This window comes from Vicugna pacos, chromosome 9 (assembly GCF_048564905.1).
Source record: "Vicugna pacos chromosome 9, VicPac4, whole genome shotgun sequence".
Lineage (NCBI taxonomy): Eukaryota > Metazoa > Chordata > Mammalia > Artiodactyla > Camelidae > Vicugna > Vicugna pacos.
In genome coordinates this window covers 63,712,081-63,724,884 of record NC_132995.1, presented here as the reverse complement: position 1 = coordinate 63,724,884, position 12,804 = coordinate 63,712,081, and the positions used below count along the sequence as shown (strand labels likewise).

The window sequence follows — 12,804 nt, the reverse complement described above, 5'->3', positions numbered from 1 at the left end:
AATAACCAAATCCAAAGGGGAGGAGGTCATGGGAACCTCTGATTTGCAGCGAAGTCGGACAGAAGTCGTGGATAACCTGGGGAACTTACTACTTGTAATTGGCTTCTAAAGTCGGGGGCAGTCTTGTGGGACTAAGCCCTTAATTAGTGGGATCTGACACTGTCTCCAGGTAAATAACGTCAGCATTGAGTTAAATTGTAGGACACCCAGCTGGTGGTGTAGAATTGTTTGGTGTGGGGAAAAAACCCACATATTTGGTCACCAGAAGTGTCATAAGTGAAGGGTTCTGTGTGAAAGTAAGGGAGAAAGATACACAGGAAGGAAAGAACTGGTAGTGTTTTCCCAAAACAGCAACTACCCTGTAATTTGAGAGTTATAGTTCTTTGTTTTGTTTGCAATGTACCAACGGCTGTGAGCCATTTCAGGAAATAATGTCATGAAAAGCCATATCACTTGTAACAATTTCAGTAGCCAATACTCACTAGAGTCAGTCTGCATTTGTAGCGCCTGCATTCATGGTGACTCTACATATAGATGCAAGCCTCTGAAATCACTACACCCTCTAGTGCAGTCATGCCTGAGCATTTACATATTGAAACACATTTAATTTATTGTATTTATTTTACCTTTATATTACAGTCGGGACATTACATTTTTTAATTATAGGGGTAGTTAGGTGTATTAGTTATTTATTACTGTGTAACAAGTTATCCCCAAACTTAGTGGTTTAAAGTAGCTAACATTTATCACACAGTTTCTGTGGGTCAGGAATCTGGGTACTGTTTAGCTGGGTACCTCTGGCTCAAGCTCCCTTATGTTGCAGTCTGGGTGTTGGTTGGGCCTAAATCTCATCTGTGGTATTGATGGGAAAGGATCCACTTCCCATATCACTCACATTGTTGTCAGCAGGATTCAGTTAGTTCCTGTTGTTAGTTTAAGGACCTCAGTCCTTCACTGGCTCTTGCCAGAGGCCTCCCTCCATTCCTTGCCACAATCCTCTTCATAGGGCAGCTTACAACATGGCAGCTGACTTCTGTCAGAACAGATGAGGGAGAGAAGTAGAAAGAACATCCCAGACCACAGTTTTGTTTTTTGTTTTTTTTGTAACCTAACCTTAGGAATGACATCTATCACTTCTGCCCTATGCTATTCACCAGAAGTCAGCGAGTGCAGCCCACACTCAAGAAGAGAGGATTACACAAGGATGGAAATACCAGGAGGTAGACATCACTGGGGGCTACCTGAGAATCTGCCTACCATAGTAGGTTATATTACTTGTGAATTTCATTGCAAAATAATAAAGCAGCCATTATAATATATTTGTTATTTAAGGAGGATTGTTGGGTCTGAAAGGATTGAGAACTGCTATGTTAGGTAGTGATGAAACACTGGCCTTGTCCAGGGGATCAGGTATAAAATATTCAGTGTCCATTATCAGGGGAATGGAGAGGTAAAATGTACTGAGTGTATACCAAGGAGTACTACGCAGCAATGAGAAGCAACAGACTAGCAACGTGGATAGAGCATAGAAACATAGTGCTAAATTTAAAAAGAAGAAACACAATGAGATCTATAACAAAATACATACACACAAGAAACATATTTTACAGGAACATATAAAAAAGCATAGACATCAAATACATTAGAAAGGTTCCAGGGTAGGAGAAATGAAAATAGGGATAAAGGGAATGCATAGAAACGTAACAAGTGAAGGACCTGGGAACGGTCAATTACAATAGTATGTCATGACCCATGCAGTGTGAATAAGTCAACATTCTGAACCTGAGATCCAAAATATAATGGGGAAAAAAATACAGTGTTGTGAGCAGAGCAGAAATGAAGCCTGGAGAGTGAAAATCATACTGTGCTTCTACAAGCTGTTTCAGGTGGGTTGCCAGAGCCAAGTTTGTTGAGTGCAGACGCAGGAAATGAGGCTGGAAGGAAACTTAAGTTCCAGTATGAAAGGCCTTGAATGTTTTCTTCAGAGACTGAACTTCCTTCAAAGTGCAGAGTTCCTGGGAGGTCTTTAGGCTGAAGAGTCACATGACCCAACTTTTAAAGAAAGATCACTTTAGCAGGGAGACCACCTAGGATGAGAGATGGCTGGAACCTGAATTAAGACTAAGGAACTTTAGGAGTAGAATTCACAGAATTTTTTGCCTGAATTAATCTGAGAGCTGTGGAGAGAGAGGTTTATATCCAGATGGAATGCTATTAATATGAACTGGAAAAGGAACTGGGGAGGAAGGAAATGAGTTCAGTCTGAGTTTGAGAGTCTGGAGATGTCCTGTAGACAGATGGAAGTCTGGAAAATCCAGAGAAATCAGGACTAGAGAAAATGGCAAGGGAGACATCAACACAAGGGCAAGCTTAAAAACCACACAGGAACAAAAGTGAGGGAAGGAGGCAAAGGGCAGATCCTCAGAAACAGTCCGTCAAGGGATAGAGAGATAAGAAATGGTCCAAGAAGCAGCGAAAGATAGAAGAAAAATGAAGAGGAGGAAGAAAGAGAGGAGGAGGAGGAGAGTATACAGCTGACCCTTGAACAACATAGGTTTGAATTGTGTGGGCCCATTTATACGCGGATTTTTTTCAATAAATACCTACTACAAGAAGTTGCTTATCAGCATTACCTTCATGAACTCTATAATCCAGTTCCACGAGGCGACTTCAATTATTCACTCAACAAATACTTATCAAGCACTTGTAAGATGTTCAGCACTTGCTATGTGACTGTGGATAAAATGACAACATAAATACAAGCCCCAGGTTCAAGAATGTAGCAGGGGGATATGAGCGAAATAGATATTGTATGCTCCGGAAGCTTATGATGGGGAAAGGAACACAAGAAGGTCAGAGAAGCCTCCCTTTGATGCAGGAAAACAGATGTGGAGCATGAGGAGGGCTGTGTCCCAGGTCTCGGTTGAGCCCCTGGGACGTACCCTGCCAAGTGTGGGTCCTTGGCTTTGCGCAGGAAAGAATTCAAGTGCAAGCCACTGTTGAGTTAAGGTAGATTTATTTAGAGAGATGCATACTGCATAGAGTGTAAGGCAAGAGAAAGGCAAGGAAACAGGTGTGGGAACTGGATGCTCAGGCTAAAGTAAATGTAGGTACACACTCCATAGACATAGTGCGGGCTGTCTCCAAAGGAAGGAGAGAGCGGAAAGGGCCACTAGGCGTTGTGTTGTCACTTTTTATGGTCTCAGTAGCTTCACACACCTACAGGTGGGATCAATCCAACTGCCCTGGGGAAGGGGCTGGGATTCCCAGGGATTGGGCCACCACCCATTCTTTGGCCTTTTGCAGTTAGCCTTGGGGCTGTCATGATGCCCAAGGGCATGTTATTTGATCCCGCTGTTACTATGAGCATATAATGAAGCTCAAGGTCTATGAGAAGTTAAACCTCTTAATCCTCAAGGCCAACTAGGAGGTGAATCTTCCACCATTTTTGTTGCTGTCATTCCTTGAGTGGCTGTGCCCTGCTCCCTTCCCTCCTGTCTCATGGTTCCTTGGCTTAGCGTAGGAAAGAATTCAAGAGTGAGCCACAGTTGAGTGAAAGTAGATTTATTCAGAGAGACACATTGAAAGGCAAGAGAAATGCCATGAGGTGTGGGGGTTGGGTGCTCAGATTAAAAGTAGGTACACATTCCATAGACAGAATGTGGGCTGTCTCCGAAGATGGAGAGAGAGAGGCGGCCGCGAGGTGCCAAGACGCCGTGTTGCTGGTTTTTATGGGCTTGGTGGCTTCATATGCTAATAAGTGGAAGGACCAGTCTAAAGGGAAGGGGCTAGTATTCCCAGGAAGTTGGCCATTTCCCACTCTTTTGTGGCTAGCCACGGGACTGCCATTGTGCCTGTGGGCGTGTTACTCACCATGCTAATATATTACAATAGGCATATAATGAAGCCCAAGATCTACTAGAAGTTAAATCTCTCATCATCCTGAGCCTCAAGGCCTACTTGGAGTTGAATCTTTCACCATTTTGCTATTAATTGCTGTGGCACTCCTTGAATGGCTGTGCCCTGCCCCCTTCCTGTCTCACCTTCAGCAAATGAGGTTTTGTTACAGCGGGCAGATAGCTAGATACAAACAGAGAAAGCAGGCCAAATGGCAGGAATTGGGCAGAAAGGAGAGACACGGGCCGAATACAGGAAAGTATACATCATGTAAGCACCAAGGGTCCCTGGGCAGAGAAAGAAAAGCAGGAACCTCAAGACTGATAAGTAGTCACAACTTTGGGGGTGATAAGCAGCCTGGAGGCCAACGAGGAAGATGAGAAAAGGCAGGAATTTCCAGTGTCCAAATGTAACCTTTTGCTCATTGTGCCCTCATTACAATAAAATTAGCCTTGCAGATTAAAGTACCCATCATGCCCCAATGCCATGACACTTACGATCTAGACTAAATAAGGACAAAAATCCCTCCTCCCTTTGGAAAGATAGAGTTGGGATGAAAATCTGGGAATACGACCCCAGATCTTTCCCTCCCCAATGTATATTCTGCCCATTCATTTTTACACCCTATGTAACCAACTTGATGAATAACACTCAGGACAGCTGCTCACCTGAGCCTATTCCCTCTCCCCTTGAGAATGTACTATCCATCCCTTAATAAATCCTCACTTTACTTTTTTTAACTACTGTGCCTCGTCTCTGAATTCGTTCTGGGATGGGACAAGAACCTGGAAAAGAGTTACACCTACCGGCAACAGTTTGAGCTAAGGCCTGAGAGATGAATGGAGTTAGGCAGTGAAGGAGGAAGGGAAGACTGTGCCACACCCCAAACTTATCTTGTACTTTCCCATCTTCAAGCCTTTGATTACACTACTCTTTCCCACTAGAATACCTTTCTTTTCTATTGAAATGCTACATGACTTTTGGGCCCAGCTAAAATGTCTGCCCCTCCATCCAGTTTTCCCTGAGCTCTCCGGCTGAAAGCACGTACTTACACTCCCACAGCACTTAGTTTTCATTTTCCTGCAACACTTCTTTCTATTGTATTTTCTGATTACTTATACACACAGCCTGTCTCCTATACGAAGTGTTTCTCATTCACCTTTGAGCTCCCAAAGGCTAGCGCATTCCTTAGATTTAGGGGTCCTGGAACAAATATTTGTAGCATAAATTAATGCCTCTTTGACATCCCTTTTCAAATATGTTGTGATTCAAATGAAGCTATTGTTGCAAGCTGTGCCTTTGGGAGTGAACTTACTCTTTGGTTAAACCAGAATGCCATAGTCATGGTCCCGGTGACTGATGAGCGTTCACCACAGGGACTGCAACAAGCCTAACAAACAGGCCACTGTTCTTGACTGACAGGCGTTTGGCAACAACTTCCTGTCCTCCAGTGGAGGCTGAAATGAACTGAGGAAGGACTGTCTGAATTGAGTCTCCAGGCTGTGGGGCTCTATTGATTCCTTGCTTTTGGGCTGCAAGAGCCAGTGACCCAGGCTTTGGCGTGAGGCTATGGGGCTTTTCGGGATGACAGAAACACTGATGCTTAGAACAAAATCATCAAAGATCGGTATCAGTGGACAGCGTCCTAATTTGAGGCAGTGTGATAACAGGGGAAGGGAGCTTTGAAGTCAGACAGACTAGCTCTGTGATCTCACCCATGTGCCTTCTTTGAGCTCAGATTGCTCACTGGAAAAATATTCTGCAAAACAGTTGTGAAGATCAAAGGTAATGTCTTTACACACACAATGCCTGTGCTCTACTAAAATGTGTTTATTCATCTATCTTCCCCAATATAGTTTGTTCCCTGAGGGCAGGGACTCGTTTTTTCCTCTATTTCTGAAAAGTTGGCAAAGTGCCCAGCACATAGTAGACACTAGTAAATATTTTTTAAATAAATCAACAACAACACTAAAAGATAACAGTTATTGGAGAACTTACTTCATGCCAGCTATTGTAAATAGTAATTCATTTAATCCTTCAACAACCCAAGAAAGGAGCAACCATTATAACCCAATTTTATAGGAAGAAAACAGAATAGAATTTTTAAAAATATGAAATTCTTGGTACAACTAATTTTGAAGTAAAAATCTGCTGAGATTCACTTTATTTAATAAAAAAGGTAAAATACCTTTAAAAACCTGGGAAAGAAAAATATGGTGGTGGGAAAAAGGAAGGAAATAAATGTTAGAGTGGGAAAAGCAGGAAGAAGAAGAAAGAGACACAAGGAAAAAAAAGAAACAGTAGGATATTGTGGACTAGTGCTATCCTTTGAACTAGTAAGGAGACAGCTAACCATTCTTCCCAGTTTTTCAGCTGTGATTTCTGTCCTTAGCAGTTCTTTCCGGCAGGAGGATTTGTCTATGTACGTGCACGCATTTATTTGCTTTGTCTTATTTTGTCCTCTACTGCTGCCTTAGTTTTTATTGTTTTTTGTTGGTTTCTGCATTTATGAATATTTTCGCAAGGGGCCTGTCCTGCGTCGGAGTTTTTTTTTTTTTTTTTTTTTTTGGCTGGCTTCTCCACTCCAGTTTTATTTGGTAGATGTTCTTCTGCGTAACCAAGCCGGCTGTAGCCAGCAGATGGCACTGTAGCAAGAGGGGTAGAGGGTCCCTTTAGGACCTTGACAACAACTGCGGACTAGTAACCTTATTTCAGCCTCGGAGAACTCAGTTGCACTTTCGCCCGCACTCTAATAAAGCAGCTGGTCGAGTTGTGTGCAATTAAAGATTTTAATGTGTAAAACGGGATCTGTGGCTATGTCTCCTCCACCCTGCCCCTACCATTAAACTGACGATATCTTTCGCCAAGTTGTGGAAGTGTTGTGAGAAGGGCTGTCTCGATGTCGCCGATTCCGGGTCAAAGTGGCCGAGGTGATCCCTGCATTAACTAAACACAGGAGATATTCGAGACAATCCTAATAGTTTAAAGAAAAATCTATACAAACAGGCAATTCTCTGAACGTTTCCCGACAACGTGAAGCTTTAGCATATGAAATATGAGACTTGTTTGTTATAATGTTCCTAATTTCATTTGAAAGTTCAGACGCAGCCTAACTATCCAGATTTCCCTAAGGAGTAAGAGCGAGCCGCGCAGCAAGGGCAGTCCGGAGGCCGCAGGTGCCGCCTCTTAACCCCTGCAGTCCGGGTTCTCTTAAATGAAAGCTGCAGACGGAGACCTTTCCGTTGTAGGTGGGCTGCAGCTTACAGACACACCAAAACGCACACACAGAGCAGCTGCCACAGCGTAAAGTGTAAAACTGCACGCCTTTACCTTTTCAAACACAACGACGCGAGCAGGTTAGGATATGTCCCAGCACTAACTCTACAGGGGCACTCAAACGGGACTTGGTTACCATGGCCACGCAAGAAGCCTCGTGGATCGCGCTCTTCTTACCCGCATGTATTCACGCGAGCTCCCCCGACGCAGGCTCCCTAGCTCGGCAATCTGCTAGTCACTTCTGATTTGCGTTCAGCGCTCGCCTCTCTGCCGTTGCGCCTGCGTACTACGGCTCCTGCCCCGTCGCCTCGGCCCGGATCGGGAAGTGTCAAGCGGTAGCTGGGTTATCCCGACTTCGCCGCTACCACCGGTGCCCCCGGACCCCCTATCCAGGCCCAGGCCCAGTCGCCATGACGAACGGTGAGAGCCAATTCCCAGATTGGAGGATGGGAGTGCAGGACAAGGGGAAACGGTGAGGGCGGAGCCGGGACTTACGTGGCTGTTCTCCCCGCCCCCTCCCACCCAAGTCCCCTCCTTGGCCTCTCGGTGCCCCAACTCCTGTTCCCTATACTCCTCCGCAGGATCCCCTGTCCTGTGCCCATCTGGAACCCCAGTGCCTCTTGTGCCCACCCGAGTCTTTGGTCCCTATCCTGTGTTTTCCCTTCTTGCCTCCTAGAAGTTCGTTCTGGCCCTTACAAGCCACTTCGAGAAGCCAGTCCGGGTTGAACTATTGCTTTAGCTCGGGGGGAAAAGAGAGGCTCTTCCTCACAGCCCTCTGCGTTCTCATACTTTTGGATAGTAGGCTTGTTGGGAGGACCAAAAAATCACAAAGGATTTCAAGCCCCACACTTTCGAGGGGTGAATTCAGACCCTTAAAAAAGTTCTTGTGTTGTTAAAACGACAGAAAGCTTTCTCTTAATTTGATTCTCCAGTCCTACCTGGGCGATCCCATCTGGAGACCGTGGCTAGTGTTGCAAGGGTTGGTTTAAGATACTGCCACTTCTACAGATGATGTGGCAATTGCCACCCTGTTTATCTGACCTAATTTTCCAGGCCTCTTCAAACACTTTATAGACATGATTTCGGAATTACGGGGAAGGGCAGGAAACAGGGCCTTTGTGAGGAAACAGGGTCTTTAGAGTCCATCTTACAGGAAAGAAGATGACAATTCCTCTTGGGCAGTATGATTTGAGGGGCACAGGAAAGCATTTCTCAAAAGTACCTTCATAAGCCTGGCACTGAAGATTCAGATTTCACCTCCTTACAACTTTTGGCTTTGCAAAAACTTATGGGAGACAAAGACTAGCACGTAAAGGTACTGTTCATCATAAAAACTAAGTGTATGTATTAATTTACTGGACCCTTTCCTGTGTGACACCTCGCTGTGAGATAGGTTTACTGCAGGGAGAGAGGGAGATAGAGTGGTTCAGAATTGGCAGATGCTGGTTTTTGTAAAAATATCCTTTTGGGGCTTCTTGGATGGTCAGAAGTCTGAGGTTACTAGACACAGTACAAGAAGGGACATCATCTAGAGGACGAAATCAATCATCTGAACCAAGAAATAAGGGAGCAATTGGACACATATTTACTGAATAGGTTTTAGTCACCCATCCCCTTTTGTTTATTTATTTATTTATTTGCACTTGGGTGATTCACTGTGATTATAAGAAAATAGCTCAGTTTACATATGTAAGAAATATCATTGTTAAAAGCTGTTTTTCCCCCAATTGACCCACTATGTTGAAGTCTCAGATACTTTTTTTTTTTTAAAGAATCTGTTACTGTGGCAGAAATTTGGTTTGTAAATAGAACATCATGCATGAAGTGTAAGACAAGCATAGGAAAATTGTAGTCATATGGATTCTAACTCTTGCAATTTCCAGTAAACTTTACTTTTGCCTTAACATATTCTTCACCACCAGATGCACGTCTGAGAGACTTGGCTAAATATCTAGCTCTTCTGTATCACATGAGTGATTTATAATAAGAACTTGTTTAATTCTCTCAGCTCAGGCTCCAAGGATTCTTACGCCTCTCTCAACCTGTTGCCAACACTGGCCATTCCTAGGAGGCTGATTCCACATAAACAGACACATTCTTCTCAGAACTTATAGTTCTTGAAAAGGGAAAGGATGGGGCAGTGAAATTTTTGTAAGGGAGATGACTGCAAATGATTTGAGGAACAATAAGCTAACCTTGCTAGTCCCAGGACCTTGGCTCCCTGTTGTCAAGGGCTGGCACTGTTACCATCTTGCTGTTATATCACACTCTGTTCTCCAGTAAGATCACCTGTCCCAAGCTAGATCCACACCAAAGGTTTTCATCTCTTTCTGTAACAGTGTACTCCTTGGATGGGATTCTCGTATTTGGTTTGCTCTTTGTCTGCACCTGTGCCTACTTCAAGAAAGTACCTCGTCTCAAAACCTGGCTGCTATCAGAGAAGAAGGGAGTTTGGGGTGTGTTTTACAAAGGTAAGATATCTGTTCAGGGAGAGATTGTCATCTCTGGACAGCGAGGTGCTTCAGAATGGGGGTCAGGTAGGCTGGGATTGTACGTGGTTCCACTTTTACATAATTGTTCATTTGAGCTCCACGTTAGCATTCATATTCTCCACAGAGTAAACGTACATGAATGAAAGAATTTCAGGCTGGATTGGAATTGTTGGGAGGAATATTTTCCAACGAAAAGTTTTTTCTGAATTTTTGTAAAGAATATATTGGAGCTGCTTTTAAGTTTTGATTTTATTAACTAAAAAGCTTTTTTACTTTTTATTTTGGGCACCTTCATCTGGAATCCTACTTACCTAAATCTTTTTTCAAAATAGGACGAAATATAAACAAACAGTATATTCCCCCAAAACCTAGGGCCTAAGGGTAGTGTTTAAATACATTCCTGGGTGGGTTCTTGAGACCCTTGATGGGTCTCTTCCTCTCTGACTATAGATTTCAAAATATCACCTTGAAAGCCAGTACTTATATGAAGGGCAGGGTGTGATTTCTTTTCTCTTTATTTTTTCTCGCTAGCTGCTGTGATTGGAACCAGGCTGCATGCTGCTGTGGCAATCGCCTGTGTTGTAATGGCCTTTTACGTCCTGTTTATAAAATGAATCCTAAAGCATCCATTTCACCAACTGCCAACCAGGGGGATGAGGGTGAAGAACCTGTCGGGGCCTGGGCCCAGCGTAGGGGAGCTCAGCTAAAATCATCAAAGTCCCCAGGATGACACCACAGCATCTGTCCCTACCATATGTGGGGAAAATTCCTCATGGTTACAAACATTATGCTTCAGGGGACTCCAAAAAGCCAACTTCCTTTGACCTGTGTGTAAATCAGCCCTCAGCAGAGAGCATCTAACGTCCAGATAAATTACACCCCTCAGTGATACGATTACTTGTCTCCTGCTTAAAAATCTGTCATCTATTTTGTTCTTCAGTCCCTCATCAGATCTTTTCAAACTGAGGCTCATTAGGGAAGGACATAGGCTGTGGTCAAACTTCTTGGAAGGAGAAAGAATTTTCAAGACTTGACTTTTTTTTAACAGTTTGATTTGGATTTGGGAAATTGCAGGGGGCTGGGGGGAGGGGCAGGGTGGGAAATAGGCGTTATACAATGCCAAGAAACTTTTTGGCTCTGAAAATTTGTCTTTCATATACCCATCTGGGGACATAAGAGAGACGCATGATCGTCACTGCAAAAAAGAGAACAGATGAAACAGCTATGGTTGTGTGCTGGTAGCTCAGGAGTTTTGCCAAGAGAATCTGGGCCTGCATAAAATTTGGAAATTATCTTTCTGTGATGAGACCAGAAAGGAGTAAGGTAGACAAGAAACATTGTTCTGTTCACCAGTATTCCCTAAAGGAAACTTCACTCCATCAAATGGTATATGGAAACTGTTGCTACTCCTAAAACTTTTAAAATACTTTCTAAATTACTGAGTGCTCAATACTGTTACTGTTTTAAATGCCACCACTAGGGGAAAGAGAAACTATTGAAGAAATAATTGTTTAATATATTTGCTGTTAGGGTAGAAAAAAATAAACAAATCTAGTATATTAATTTGTATACTAGTAAAGTCATCTAGAATTTATTGTGATGTTAGATGGAAGTTTTGTCATGTTTTTCAAGATACAAACTTATTCTTTGTTTAAATCTGGGTTATTATGGGAATTTTTAGTTGTGTTTCTTGGCCCACTCTTAATTTTTTCTTAATGTTGCAGTATTCTATAGCTGTTTCTTGGAAATTATAAGAACATGAGAAATTAGAATGAGTGAGAGAAGTTGCTGACATGCATAGACATGTTTGGACAGTTCATAGAATCCATGAATGAAATGAGGGTTCTTCTAAAGTAGTGGAAAACAGAGGTTTGCAATTGAGGTTGTTGGACTTTTCCATGGAGTATGGTAACTCCTGAGCAAATAATTTTAGATGATTCAACATTTGAAGGGAAGACTTATCCATTTCCTCCTCCTCATATCTGCAGAAGGATTAACTGTTGCATTTATGAAGTATAGAATTTCTCTATTTAAAAAAAAAAAGAGTTGGTCTAAAATTAAATTATTGTAAAAAGCAAGCATAGACAGAGGTCTACCAGTTGAATTGCTCACTAAAGTAAAATTTGACTGTGGAAAAGTTAGCTGTGGTTGACCCCTTTGTGGTAGTAAATTGGCTTTTGTTTTATTCCAAAAGAACAAAAGCTGCTAGGAAGTTTAGTTTCTGAAATACGCAATTTAGTGCTTTGAGGGTTCCTAGAAGTATAGAAAGTCATCAAATAAACACTACATGTCTGATCAGCTGGGAGTTGTGGCTGTTATCGCTACAGGAATTGGTCCACAAGGTAAATGTCAATGATTCATATGTTGTGCGTTGTCATTTCTGAGGATCTTTCACACGAGAGAAAGGAAAGCTAGTGGAACAGAAGGAAGAGTTACACCTTGTAGGTGTGAGTTTGGAACCTGTTGGCCAGTGGGGATGTCACTCCCTGGAAATACAGGTTCAGCATGTTTTGCACTTGTTATTTTGTAGCTTTAATGACTTTTGTTTTCTAATAGGGCTACTATCTCTAAGCTTGGTGCTTAGAGCTGTTTCATATTTTAAACTCGTCCCATTGCACAGTTCTAGTTTGTTCAAGTCAATTTTTACAGCCTCCTGGGTGGGTCAGCTTGACCTAAACTCTTGAACTGTTATATTTGAGATGTTTTCTTGCCAGAATGTACCAAAAAGTACACAAAGTGAAGGTAATTTACAGCAAGAAACAAATACACAGCTTACTTCATGTCGACTTTATGTGAGCAGATAAGCAGAAACCTATTTAACTCATTACTTTGATTGATGTGTTGTATATTTTTGACTGAAAATTGTAGGAAGTTGTTCCTCTAAGAGAGTCTTTTAGGTGTGGAAGAATGGGGATAGCAATATTGCCTCAGATTCAAACTGGCATCACCATAAACCCTTATACTGGGGTGGAATGAATTCAGCTTTTTATAGTTGAAATAAAAATTTTTTATTCACCATTGTCTGCACAAATCCTTGAAAATAAAATTTCTTTCCCTACCATTTTTATTCATTTAGTTTGTCAAATACATGCTGAATTATTGAACTTTGTTCAATACTCCCTGGGTTCTGTCCATAGTA

The 12,804-nt window shown here is 42.5% G+C and overlaps 1 protein-coding gene across 2 annotated transcripts; it reads left to right on the top strand.

Moving 5' to 3' along the window:
* The first annotated feature begins 7,441 nt into the window (after positions 1–7,441).
* TMEM167B (transmembrane protein 167B) lies at positions 7,442–12,726 on the top strand. 2 transcript variants are annotated; one of them, XM_031680352.2, is made up of 3 exons: positions 7,442–7,593; positions 9,513–9,705; positions 10,197–12,726. In XM_031680352.2, exons 1-3 carry the CDS (start codon positions 7,584–7,586, stop codon positions 10,393–10,395), a joined length of 402 nt encoding a protein of 133 aa, XP_031536212.1. In that variant the 5' UTR covers positions 7,442–7,583; the 3' UTR covers positions 10,396–12,726. The 2 variants fall into 2 exon arrangements, with proteins under 2 accessions (XP_031536212.1, XP_006197452.1); XM_006197390.4 differs by having other exon boundaries at positions 7,446–7,593; positions 9,513–9,644.
* Positions 12,727–12,804: the final 78 nt, after the last annotated feature.